This window comes from Pogoniulus pusillus, chromosome 2 (genome assembly GCF_015220805.1).
Source record: "Pogoniulus pusillus isolate bPogPus1 chromosome 2, bPogPus1.pri, whole genome shotgun sequence".
Taxonomy (NCBI): Eukaryota; Metazoa; Chordata; class Aves; order Piciformes; family Lybiidae; genus Pogoniulus; species Pogoniulus pusillus.
In genome coordinates this window covers 15,706,949-15,721,203 of record NC_087265.1, presented here as the reverse complement: position 1 = coordinate 15,721,203, position 14,255 = coordinate 15,706,949, and the positions used below count along the sequence as shown (strand labels likewise).

General features: G+C 43.5%; 1 protein-coding gene across 1 annotated transcript in view; it reads right to left on the bottom strand.

Moving 5' to 3' along the window:
• CLASP1 (cytoplasmic linker associated protein 1) overlaps positions 1-14,255 on the bottom strand; it is a 183,629-nt gene that overhangs the window by 90,474 nt on the left and 78,900 nt on the right. Inside the window, exons 10-12 of the mRNA XM_064157393.1 lie at positions 2,365-2,517; positions 1,402-1,475; positions 81-173 (exon numbers count right to left, since the gene is read on the bottom strand). Of these exons, the coding sequence (XP_064013463.1) occupies positions 81-173; positions 1,402-1,475; positions 2,365-2,517 (320 nt within the window). The remainder of the gene's footprint in view (positions 1-80; positions 174-1,401; positions 1,476-2,364; positions 2,518-14,255) is intronic.

Sequence of the window (14,255 nt, the reverse complement as noted above, 5' to 3'; positions counted from 1 at the left end):
TGTAACTTCTTCACGGGATTAAACTCAGGGCAGAAAAAACTTTTCTTTACAGGAGTTCACACCTAAGTTCAAATACTTACCGCCGAAACTCTCTGTTCCCAGTCATGTTTATCATCCGACAGTATCTCTCTTATTTTGTTTATGGATTCCTCAAGGTCCCGGCTAGAATAAATCTGCAAATTTAAATACAAAGTGGCAGGGTAATGCTACATTTACTCCAAAAAAATCAGATCACCTTCCAGCTGCATTCTTAAATCTCACAGACACAGCTGGCTTTGCATCATTCAAGAAATCTACACTTATTTCCTGCAATCAAAAGTTGCTGAAAAGGTCACAAGATCACTAAAAGGACCATGTGCTAGTTTGAAGCCAGCTAGAATGTTTTGGTAAGAAGGACTAGATTACAGGCTGTGAAAGGAAAACAATAGTGATGTCTACTTCGTTCATAGGCTTGCTGAGATGTGTAAGAACAAAAAGCAAAACATAGATTAAGCAGTCTTTTCCTCTGCTGCTGGTGAGCTCTGAGATGAATCTCACTCTCTAACCTCACCCTCCATTTTCTTTTCTAATCCAGTTTGCTTCCTAAGCCCCTGCCCAAACTTCCATTCTTCCTTGGGACTAGGGTAAGGTTGAGAGGGGCAGGGGGAAGGTGAAGGGGCAGTTGAGAGCCCCTCCTGTGGACTCAGGTTTCTGGGAGGGGAGTTGTGTTTCTGTATTACCTTTTACCTTGTATATTTCTGTCTATAACTGTATATACTGTAAATATCTGCTTGTATATTGAGCTAGCTGTAAATATAAGCTACATTCATATTCCCAGAGCTGGCTGAGTCTAGTCTGGATGATTTCTAAAGTGTGGGGGGGTGGGGAACATCCAAACCATCACAGACCATCTTTTATTATTTAACTCTATTTTTACAATTTTAAGCAGCATTCCTGCTGCAACTAGCAAACATATTAGTCAAAACCTACAGAGGATCGCTAATGGACTTTTGCTGTTCAGCTGTCCCAGAAATAAAGCTCTGTTGAAGGAGAGGGAATGTGACACATCTCATCTACCAGCAAACATGCACTATCCTTTTGTCATACACACAGCAGCAGCAACCTGGAGACACAAGTCACCTTTACTGCTTTATTGAGTTGTATGGAAGCTTCTGCTAATTTCAGTTTTTGTTTGACCAGATTGCACTGTGCAGCATACATATCCAGTTCAAGTTCCTTGCCCACTTCTACAAGATCACCACTACAACCATCTCGCCCTCATTCTCTCTACTTCTCAGGATTTCACATACTGGCAGATATCACCATTTAAAGCTTACCTCCCTCCACTTTCTAAATTGCTTTCTCATCAGTATCACAACACGGCACATTTTTAGTACTGTTTTAACACATAATCCTACTTACCTGAACCGTTGGGACATCTTCAAATGCCTTAATAAAGTCTTCTTCATCCACAGCACCTGCTCCCTCTTTGGCTGCTGACACACAAAGTCTTTTTAATTTTCTCATCAATAGTGACTCAATTAAGAAAACAGCAGTTACCAAAGCACCTAATCAGAAGGTTCACAATCCATGCAGCCTCATAGTGCTGCAGATGTAATGAAAGCAGAGACAGGGAAACTGAATGCCAGGCACAGATTAGACACACTCCTAGGCACAGAGGGCACATTAGGGAAGTCATTGCAATTGTCACTCAACATTTAGGGGACAGAGTCTGAAAGATGAAAGAGAATATTTAATTATATGGGAGATTTTATTTTAAAGGATCTAATCCTATCTATAATACATGAAGGTGCAGATCTGACAGATGAACGGACAAACGATATGGGAGATAAATAGTCTCTGGAATACTAATCAGATTAAAGACTGTATGATATAGAGAACTTTCTCCATTTCCCTAGGTCAGATAGAGGATTAGAATCACATGCAGGACTATTGCTCACTGCCGTTTTTTCCTGCACTTTCTCTAACAGCAATGCCCAACAATCTTACAGGAAAGCCAGCACTTCAGTTTTACATTGCACGGGCTGAAGTTTAGCATGTAACTGTAAACAGTTTGCCTCAGCTCAGATGAAGAATTCCAGAAACAGAGGCAAAAATCTGCATGTGATTTACTTGTAGCCTTCAGTGCACAACCACACAGGACCCACCTTTCACAAACATAAAATATACTGGAGAGAGTGCTTGGATATTCATTCTATCAAAGTTTGGCTGTAGCATGCAGACAAGCTTTACATAAACGATTTCACAGGGAAAGATTTGTTATTGGATCCTGGGGGTCAGTCTAGAAGTCCCTGCAACAGGCTCAAGTGTAAGCACTAATAAATACTTCATACAAAGGTCACTTCATAGATGCTATTGGCTTACTTGAAGACTTGGAGCCCAGAGCTGCAGACCCAAGTCTGCGGGTAGTCCCCATCCCCACTCTGCGGGAGTTCGCAGGAGCCTTTGAGGACGTAGAGGAGCTAGCTGAGGAAGGTCTGTTCCCATCCACAGAATCTTCATCATCAAAAATTTTATCTGCCATAAAGAAAGCAAACAAAAAAAACACACACATTCAGATAAGTTCAATGAAGCAAAGGGATACTCCAAGGAGCATGCCCATGCAAGGGTTAATGTGTTGCATGCTCAGGTCTGCTCCACCAACTCTCACTTCAACAGCATCTTCATGCTAGAAATCTAGTTATTCATAAATGACCACCAGGCCACTGAACCCAACCCTTGCTACTGTTGTATAAACCATTTCAATAAATGCACTCAGATAAAACTTCAAATCTACATCTTGTATAAAGATGCAAGCCGCAGGTAATACTTGAGGGGGGGTCTACAGTCTGTGTCTCTGATGTTCTTGCTATTTTGCTATTTGTAGTTCTGAAGCAAAGACCAGGAGCAAGTCCAAAATCCAAGTGTGGAGGTGATCAGGCAGCACAGGTTACCCTGTCACACCCTCCTAAATAGGGTAACTCCAGAAGAGATAGCATGGCAACACCCATGCTGTAAAACATGGACCATTCACTGATTCTTATGTCACTTCAATTCCAAAGGACTTCTTATATAGCAGCTTTACAGAGGTTATCTAATTCACTTTAGAAACCAGGTTGAAAAGTGACAAAGTGTTTGGACAGCTAATATAGTCACCATGTATTATTTCGGCATATCCATTTAGCTTATCCACACAAACACTTTGACACTTCAAGATTTGATGCTTCATGTCCATCCCTCTCCAACAGTCCAAGGTATGCACCTGCTTTCCAGCAGTTCAGGAACTTTTCTTTTGCAAAACTTCACTTGGCAAAAACTCAAGCAGGTGCTTTACTCTGTCGCCAATCAAGAAAGCACCTGGGAACATCTATTAACAAATACAGCCTCCCAGTTAGTCAATGGCTGCAATTCAATACTGGTTGAGCTCTCTGAAAATATTAAAATAAATTGGTAACAATATACACATATTCTAAGAAGGCAGAAGAACAGAAAGAAAAGCCTCTATTGTCCTCAGCCCAACAGCCCTCAGGAGTTTTCCATGCCCAAAGTAGTATTGGCTCATTAGCATCTGGACACAGGAAAACCATCACAGATCATCCAAAAACCAAACCCCTCATTTCCTATAGGTACCCACGCACACAATGCCACAGGCAAATCACAGAACAACACTGAAATGGCAGGTCAGCAGCTGCATCCAGCAACTTAAGAGAGGCGGTCAAGGACATCATCTTCAGTCAGATGTTCAAATAGTCTTGGAATATGGCAAGGAGGTAGGTGTTGGGTTTTTTTTTTAAGTAATATCTAAATGAAAGGGGCAATATAACAGCAGTTACTTGGGCTGGTGTCCAGTCAAAGAAATGAAGGAATTTAAGAAATTTAAAGTCACAGAGCTAAGAACATAAACCATGTTCAAGATGTGGGCTCTAACAGTGCCCTAAGGCAGCCATGGAGAACGTGCTACCTTCCAAAGTGATGCTGGTATGTTCTACCACATGCAATTCAAAAATAATTAGAAAGAGCTCAGGTAATCATATAATGATTAAAGGATTGGAAAATAGGAGTTTAATTTGATTGAATTAAATTTCGCCACAGGAAGACTGTTTACCCTGGCCCGATTCTTACCAATATGCTTGATTATACTCTGTGTCAACACAGGAACTCGAGATTTATTCATGTAGTTTTCCAGTGTGACTGATGAATATCATTTCTCACCAAATAGAAAAACATAAAAGGGCACTGACTGGAGACTGAAAGCAAATTAAATTCTCAATTGCCTTTTTTTTTCCCCCTCTCTTTTCCTTCCCCTCCGTTTTCCCCCCAGTAATCACAGGAATGACTCTCTGGGAGGCTAGGCAGTGTGTCACCCAATATGTTCTACTTCAGACAGTTCTTAAAAAAGCAAGGCTGACTTTTTTTCCCCTGAAAGACAGTGTACTTCAAACAGGGTTTTTTACAAGTATTTACTGAGAGCTGTATGGAAAACCATGGCAGATCAAACCAGAATTTAAAATGTGTAATCTCTGAAGGCTCTAGGAACGGGTTCAAGGGATGCCGAAAGACTTAGGCAGACCTTGAACACAGAAACTTCTGAGCCATATTTGCCCCAACTGCATTTATTTCAAAATCTCCTATATAGATGTTAAGCAAACAATTATTTGAGATACAAACATAACCAGCCAAAAGAAATTCAAGTCATATTCATAACAAGAGACACTTTACTACTACAAAATCACTTCCATCTGGTAAGAAAACTCTCTAAGAGCTACACTTCAGGCTTTCTAGATGCAGCCTTATTTAACTCATTTCCCCTTGCATCTGCATTTTTAAAGCCTCACCCCGTGAAAGAAGAGGGTGTGGTTTGCTCCTTCATATAATTACTAAAGATTCAGGTAAACAGATAATAAAAGGATTGCACTCCTACAGCATTTTTGCAGTTAACCTACGTTTTTCATTTTAAACAGGCTTTTCTGAGCATAAGAGGAAAAAGTGAAAAAAGAAAGAAAACAAGACTCTCAAAACCAATCAGCCAGCTCGAGGATGCTCTGATTACAATGATCTTTCTATTCCTTAAATCTACAAAATCAAGCATCACATATTTATCAAATAGGAGTATTCCTTCAATAACCCAGCATCATTTTCACATCTGAGCAGTGCAGAATGACAGCATCACATTCAGAACTGCACATCAAGTCTTCTGGCAGCACATGTGCAGGACAGAAAGAGAAACAAAGAACGGAATGAAAACTGAATGTGGGAGTACAGAAAACAAGAGAAAAAGAAGCTATTCTACACTGTCATTAAAAAGCCTTTTCCCCCACTTATTAACTCCTGTTCACAATAATCATTTGAACAGCAATCTCTTTCTTTTTTGCAGCCTATTTGCAAATCAGAAGGAGGTAAATGCAGCATGGGTGTAACTCTCGTGACTCCAGCACAGGTGCACTGAAGCGGAATCGGTGCCATGCTCTAACATTAAGTAACCATTGATGTTCTCCCATCCCAAGACTCCCTCAGTGCTCATTTATAAAAGCCATATAGTAGTCTCTGTCAGAGACATGCCCTTATAAAACAGGCCTTTGTCTGCTCAGCACTCCACTGTCTCAGAGAAACAGAAAAATTTGCTTTACCTTTTTCAATTCCTTTACATTATTTAAGAAGGGGGGAAAATTGCTTACAAGTGCATATCCTCCTGCAAATAAGCTTCCTCAACATTCCTTCATATTTTCCATAGCGTGCCCAGATGTAACAGTGCTTCAGAGAGCGCCGCGGCTTTCAGTCCAGAGCATAATCAATCACTGCCCCTCGTGTTCATTAGCATGCTGCCTTCACACGTGGATTTAAACAGCTGTGTCTTCAGTCCTCTCTCCATGACTGCAGCTCTGCAGGATTCTCATCAACACCCACTTCAGCCCAGGAAACTTCAGTTCACTTCTAGGAAGGAAATCCCCTGCTAGTGAGGGGAACCCAGGACAAATAATCTGGGATAAAAACGAGCTGACTCTGCCTGGCTGGGCTGGCTTGCACTAGGAACCAGCCTGATTTTATCCCCTGGGAAGCGCTAACAGGAGCATCTCAACAGCTGTCATCGTTTGACCATGACGAATAAATTTAGTCATCATTCATTTTTAAATGTAACCCCTTCAGGTCTGGCTAAGGTGTAAAACGGGGAGAAGAAACTGTCCTAGCTGCTCAGAAACCACAGTAAACAAGGGCCTGCATTTCCTCTGCCCGAACCACCAGCCTGGGACCATTTAAAGCAAAGTAATTGCGTCTCAATTTTCCTTTCCAATGAAAGGAGATGCTTGCTGGCTTTTAAATACTTTAAGATGTCAGATGCAAGTCTTTGGCTGCAACCTTTAGAGAACATAGCTACTCTGCAGTGACTAGAGATTGGGAAAAAGCTTACAATCATATCTCTTCCTACCAAAGATGCCCTGCTATGGTTTTCAGCTACACTCTGCAAGGTGTAGCTCTAGCCCTTCAAGGGCTTGCTCTAGCCCTCCTGTGCCAATTTATTGTATGCTTCATTTCCAACCATCACTGCAACTGAAGTATGCAAGATGGATACAACTCGCAAGCATCACCTGAATCTCATGAAAACCTCCTGAGTGCAGATGAAGGTGGATGGCACTGGAGAAATCTGCCTTCCCATTTACCACATGGCATTCAGCACTAGAAGCAGGCATGGACCTGCTAAAGAGAGTGTACATCTCAGTGCATCAAAACTCCAAGCTTAACCTCAACTAGGTGGGCAAAGCCCAAATCACTGAAGAGCTAAGAGCCTCCCATAAAAGCCAAGGCAAAGCCACTGATGCCAAAGAAATCAGGCAGTGTTTCTCCTTACTCCTCTTTTGCTAGACACAGGCCCATGTATAGGTTTCTCCAGGAATATGAGTTTATGAACTCACTCAAGGGACATATACATACTCCCCAGCAGGATTAAGTGCTTAAAATCAAAGGACTTAGCCACAAGCAGAAGTACAGAAGCGCAGCACAACATTATGGTTACTTGCTCAGCTACAGCAGTTTCCCAGCTGCTCTCTCCTGGCCACAGCCACAGGCCCTGCCCCTTCCCCACTCGCCACACCAGGCACAGTGTTTAGAGCCTTTAAAATAGTGCCAGTTTGAGCTCAGTGACCCCAGCCAGGCTCCCAGTCCCACTTCACCATCCCTCTCCCTACAGGTCCAGTTCTCCCAGGTTGACCCAGTCACAGCTCCAGTACAGCCCACCCATAAAGCTGCCTTCTAGCACTACTCCGTGAACTACCTCATCATCCTTCACAACTGGCTTTGAGGAGGATTCACAAAAACATGACCTCAGCAGGGATAAGTCCAAGGGCTCAACTAGAACTGTGTCTGCCAGGATATGCATCTCACTATTATCTTCTTTTTCTTATCTCATATCTGCTGTCCTATTTAAACTAGGATGTCTTAAATGATGAGTATGAGTTTAATTTTCTGAATAAGGTGTCTGCAGTGCAAATCTAGACAAGACATTTATGACCATGGTAGATAAGCAACGTGGCTGCCAACTGGCACAAGTAAGGTGGCACTTAAGTGGACAAAGTTCTTATGTTAAGTCCCCCCAACATCCACATGCTTTTGTTTAATCAAAAAGTTGTTTCTATTCCTTCCTTGGTAGGAAAAGTAACACTATAAACAGAAAAACAACTGAGCAAGAGTAGCAATAAGAAGAAAAACACATTTCTGTGTTTATTAAAACAATTCCAGTATGACAGTGTTAACTAAGGACACTTTAGTACACCCTGACCAACACCAAACTAGGTAGATAATTCATATATGGAAAATAAATTCCAGCTTCTACTTGAGAGAATAAAAATCGATCTGGCAATGTTCAAAATCTGCTCTCAAGAGCTGGCCTGGTAAGTTAAGACAAAATCTTCCTGCTGAAGACTAATCTGAATTCATGCAACTCATGACGGATGCAAGTTCTTTTTCTGAGGGATATTTTAAATTGTGAAATCAGGTGGCTCCCAGTTAAGTTATACCCTTGACAGAATCGGGTGGCTCCCAGTTAAGTTATACCCTTGACAGCTGAGAGGAAGCCTGAGACCAAGAGCCTTAAAGACTTGAAAACAAAAGACGAGTAGAAAGGTTTCAATACTCCAGCCTGCTTGCTTCAAAAAGATCGTTTTATAACCATAAGGGTAACAGCATTAATGCCATCGTGTTACCAAGGCACAGTATGCACTCTGAAATAGCATAGAACACAATCAAGAACAGAGCAGACAAAGTGCTTTTCAGAAACTTCTGTTCAAACTAACACATGTGGAAACAGAACTTCTAAGACTTAGTGAAACCATCATTCAGTCAGGTTTTAAGCAATACCAAAGCTTCCATTAGCTTGAAAAAGATGTAGAAAATAGGTACAAATGTTTCACATTCCTACAGCCTTTGTGAAATTAAACAGCAAAGGGAGACAACAAAATAGCTATGATACCAAATAAAGGAGCAACAGCTCATACAGCCAAAGAGAATTCACAAAAGCACTAAAGCTGAGATAAATCCATAATAACAGCCAGGATTTTTTAGCTTCACTAATTACTTTAGTATAGTTCACGCACCTAAACAAGAATCACTCTCCAGCTTCTAGTACTTAACACGCAGCTATCACCTCATACTGATTTTTAAAAAGTAGTTTTTAATTTTTTTTTTATAGTGACACAGACACAAGCAAATGGCAAAAAAATAAAGTGAGACAAGGATCTGTTTTCCTCAAAGTCATCCTTGGAAACACAATAGTCCCACAGTGCCCTTCTGTGATGGTTTGGGTGTTCCCCGCCCCCTCCCCCCCACACTTTGGAAAATCACCCAGACTAGACTTAGCAGCTCTGGAAATTGAATGAAGCTTTATATTTACAGCTAGCACAATATACAAGCAGATATTTACAGTATATACAGAAATATACAAGGTAAAAGGTAATACAGAAACACAACTCCCCACCTAGAAACCTGAGTCCCCAGGAGGGGCTCCCAACCACCCTTCCACCTTCCTCCCATCCCTCTACCTTACCCAAGACTTTGCCTTATGCTCAAGGTAGCTTGGAGGGTTAGCCAGGGGGATTAGGAAGCAGATGGATTAGTCACACAGACAGCAGGTTAGGTTAGAAAAGTGCAGCCCACAAAGCCCAGAGAATGATTCTGTTATCTATATTTATGTTTGTGTTCTTATACATCTCAGCAAGCCTATGAGTGAAGTAGACATCACCATTGTTTCCTTTTCACAGCCTGTAATCTAATTCTTCTCACCAAAACATCCTAGCTAGGCTCAAGCTAGCACACGTTTCCAGACAGCCACACAACTTTGCCTCAGATCTTGAGCCTCAGGAAATCCACAATGTATACATTAGAAAAAACACACACACCCCAAAACCCCAAGTTTACATAAAGTTTCGATTTAAAGAGCAAAATGAGCTTTTTCCTACCCTGTACCTACTCCTTCTGTCACCCAGAGGTTAGTTATGAGGCCTTGAAGGGCATTCACCCCCCCATTCAGAGCCAGACTGCCTGTACAGAGATACCATTATCTCCGAAGGCAGCCTTCCAGAAACACACCATCAACAACCCCATGCAGAGATACAGGCTGGGGTCAGAGTGGCTGGAGAGCAGCCAGACAGAGAGGGATCTGGGGGTGCTGATTGATACCCGCCTGAACATGAGCCAGCAGTGTGCCCAGGTGGCCAAGAGAGCCAGTGGCATCCTGGCCTGCATCAGGAATGGTGTGGTCAGCAGGAGCAGGGAGGTCATTCTGCCCCTGTACTCTGCACTGGTTAGACCACACCTTGAGTACTGTGTTCAGTTCTGGGCCTCCCAGTTTAGGAGGGACATTGAGATGCTTGAGCCTGTCCAGAGAAGGGTGACGAGGCTGGTGAGAGGCCTTGAGCACAGCCCTATGAGGAGAGGCTGAGGGAGCTGGGATTGTTTAGCCTGGAGAAGAGGAGGCTCAGGGGTGACCTTATTGCTGTCTACAACTACCTGAGGGGTGGTTGTAGCCAGGAGGAGGTTGCTCTCTTCTCTCAGGTGGCCAGCACCAGAACGAGAGGACACAGCCTCAGGCTGCGCCAGGGGAGATTTAGGCTGGAGGTGAGGAGAAAGTTCTTCACTGAGAGAGTCATTGGACACTGGAATGGGCTGCCCGGGGAGGTGGTGGAGTCGCCGTCCCTGGAGCTGTTCAAGGCAAGATTGGACGTGGCACTTGGTGCCATGGTCTAGCCTTGAGCTCTGTGGTAAAGGGTTGGACTTGATGATCTGTGAGGTCTCTTCCAACCCTGATGATACTGTGATCTAATTCAAAGTCTACTGAACACTCTACAAAAAGCTGTTATTCCTGTTTCACTGCCACAGTTTTCCCAGTGGACTGCACTTGGGGACGATGTCCATTTTTTTGCTCTGGACCCTTTAAATGGCATGGGGTACAAGCACACCAGCAGCAGCCCAACACAGACATCGCTGCCTCCTCACAAGGTTCCTTAGCTCAAGCTTTGCAGATAAAAATGCAAAGTGGGTCACATACCCTGAGCTCTAGAGATACCAGTGCAGGAGAACAGCTATTTATACAGGATGGACCAGGGAGATCTCCTAGAGGCAGAAAATAGCTTTTACCAGAACTACAGGAATTAGTGGCCTTGCTGCAGGACTGGAATAGCTGCTGAAAACTGTTCCTTCATTCCTGAATAAAACACAGCAATTTCTGTTTTGTTATTAATCCTGTGTGGTGCACAGTGTCAATGCTAAGGTTTCCTCTCAGCCTTACTATTTAGGCAATTTAGTATATAAAAGGAAGTGAACTCTCCTGTATTCATTCACAAGACAGCAAATTCAATTCTGCACTGGAGCTCTCTCAGGCATTATCTCCATAGACACAGGTAACAGACCAAGTAAGGAACCTTTCCCTCCTTGCCCTCACCTACAGGCTTTAGCTAGCCCTCTGCACTTGCTGGAAAACTTATAGCAACAGCCTGGATCAGCTGTGCACCTCAGCTCTGGTGGACATCCAATGCACAGGCAAAACAGCCTGCAGCAGCATCCCAATACTGATATCCACACTACACTCATTACCTCTAGCAACAGCTTCCTTTGCCTGGGTCTGTGGTACACCTTGCACAGCACTTGTTTGAAAAGTGATCAAAATGTGATTAAAAGTCTCAGCTATTCAACAGCAGAGAAGTATTTTTTATTACTTTAACAAGTAAACTGAAACAATTGCTGAGGGATGCTTTCTAGGGCATGATGACTTCAGGGCATTGCCAGCATCTGGATTAAACTCAATTTCTAAGCATGGGGTACTTTTCTCCCCTTAATCTTCTTCTCCCTCCTGCTAAAGGTCAGAGTAGTGTCCCAAATCTGTTCTTATTTTCCCAATATCTTCAAAATTGGTTCATGCATTTTACAAAAAAGGACATTTGCAAACTTGGAATCACATCACAAGATGTTAGAAAAAAATACTTCAACACAGTCCTTCGTAGTTGGTTGCTTGAAACTTCAGCCATCAGGTCTCTCCTATTTCACAGGTTTGGCACTCAGCAATGCTAAAGGAAACAACTACTGAAGCTGATGCTAAACCAAGCTCCTGGGAGACATCTGCTGGCCAGTGACTGAGGTCTATTAGCCAAAATTGATATGGAAAAGCAGACACCTGGGGAATCAAAAAGTCAATTTCAGTCTTACCTGGATTGTATATACCCTATACAAATAAAGTGAACTAAGATGCACATCAGCAATCTGAAGCCTTTAAACGGACTGACACCTTCCACTCACAAAGGATAGAGGCACAGCATGCAGATCAGGCACCTCCAGCTCCACAGACCAGGTTCAAATTTCCAGGTATTAGCACCATCTGTTGCCATGACTTCACAGGAAGAAGCATCTTCCCCAGCCTGCACCTCCCAACTGACACTCCCTGTGCAAATCTCTCTGCCTGCTTGGTTAATTATCACCAGCTCACCAAGAAGCTGAAGGTCCTAACATGCTTCATTATTAACAAGGAAATTGCAATATGTGTTGCTACCACTTGCTGCTTGCAGAAGGGCTGCTATGTATGAAGCACACAGAGGTGTAAAGCATTGACAACTACCATGTACAGCTGTATTAGGAACACAAAAGCACCCTGGTATTTTTAGGACAAATCACTGTTACCAGAAGGCCAAGAACATCTTACTGCCTCAAGTCACCCAGAGAATATTCAGAAAAGCTGAAATTCTACAGAAGATTCCACCTCCAGCTACCATGGAATATCCTCCCTGGTGCAAAGCCTGCTACTACACACAAGTCCTGCACAAAAAGTGTTCTAGAAATATCTACAAAAGAGAGAAAAATGTCTAACTGCAGCTCTGCTTCCTTTTGGGACAGGTCTCAGGGTAAGTGGGTTGGTCAAGTCAGAAGATGTGCTGAAGAGATGGAGAAGCTGAAGCACTGGCCCTGCCTGAGATCTTTGTTTAGGTGTATTCACAATCAGCAGAGTTAGCATGATGCTCAGCATTTCACATTTGGCAGACTGGCCTACCTATGAGATGGTGAGGCATCCTAAACTTTCCTGGCAGCCCTTCCAAATCAAGAAACATAATGTGAGCAGTTGTTTCTAAAAAAACAAAGGAAAAGGCCAAGGCTGTCAGCCTACATGTCCTAGAGAACCAGAGAAAAGAGGAGTCAGTATTTCTGTACCAAGGCGTTCATCTGACGAACAAGCGGCTCAGAGGCTGGCGTCACCCACAAAATTTGGGGTTCTTTGGTCTTGGGGAACTTTATGCTGCCCTGGGTCTGCTAGCAACAGATGGAGTACACTTGTCTCAGAGGGGAAGAAAGATCCTGGCACATGAGCTGGTGGGGCTTGCTGAAAGGGCTTTAAACTAGGCTGGAAGGGGAAGGGGGTTAAACACAGCAGTACTAGAGGCAAACCAAAGGAGGCTGAGGGTGGTAGGCCAGAGAAAGGGGTAAAACCAGCAGCCCAGCTGAAGTGTATGTACACCAATGCATGCAGTATGGGTAATAAACAAGAGGAGCTGGAAGCCTTGGTACAAGAGGAAAACTTCGATGTTGTCACCATCACAGAAACACAGTGGGATGACTCACACAACTGGAGTGCTGTAATCCACGGCTACAGACTCTTCGGGAGAGACAGGTGAGGGAGAAGGGGTGGAGGAGTGGCCCTATATATTACAGATGCTTTGGATGTTATGGAAGTAGAGCTTAAGGATGATCAGGTTGAGTCCCTGTGGGTAAGAATTAGGGGGAAGGCCAACAAGGCTGACATCCTGGTTGGAATCTGCTATAGACCACCCAACCAGGAAGGAAGAGTTGATAATTCTTTAAGCAGCTGGAGGCTGCCTCAAGATCACCTGCCCTTGTTCTTGTGGGTGACTTTAACCTGCCAGACATCTGCTGAAACACTGCAGAGAAGAGGCAGTCTAGAAGGTTCCTAGAGCGTATGAAGGACAACTTCTTATCTCAGCTGTTACGTGAGTCTACCAGGGGTGCAGCCCTGCTTGACCTGCTGCTCATAAATAGAGAGGGGCTGGTGGGGGATGTGGTGGTCGGAGGCTGCCTGGGGTCCAGTGACCATGAAATTACAGAGTTTTCAATAAGCAATGAAACCATTAACAAAGCCTCCACACTGGACTTCTGAAGGGCAGACTTTGGCTTATTTAAGGAACTAACTCAGAAAGTTCCTTGGGAAGCAGCCTTTAAAAACAAAGGGGTCCAGGAAGAAGGCACAGGAACAGGCTGTCCCAGTGTGCCAGAAGATGAGCCGACGAGGGAGGCAGCCAGACTGGATGGGCAAAGAGCTTCTAAAGGAATTAAGGAAAAAAAAGAGGGTGCATCACCTTTGGAAAGAAAGGGAAGTATCCCAGGAAGAGTTCAAGGATGTTGCTAGGTCTTGTAGGAAGAAAATGAGAGAGGCAAAAGCCCATTTAGAACTTAGGCTGACCACTGCTGTTAAGGAGAACAAAAAATGTTTCTACAAATACATTAATGGCAAAAGAAGAGGCAAGGAGAACCTCCAGTCCTTATTAGATGCAGAGAGGATTATAGTAACCAAAGAAGGCAGAAGTACTTAGTACCACCTTTGCCTCAATCTTCAATAGTGGGACAGGTTGTCTCCAGGACAACTGACCTCTTGAGCTGGCAGATGGAGTCAGGGACCAGTGTAGTCCCCCTGTAATCCAGGAGGAAGCAGTAAGGGACCTGCTGAGCCACTTGGATCCTCACAAGTCCATGGGACCAAACGGGATCCATCCTAGAGAGAGCTGACAGAGGAG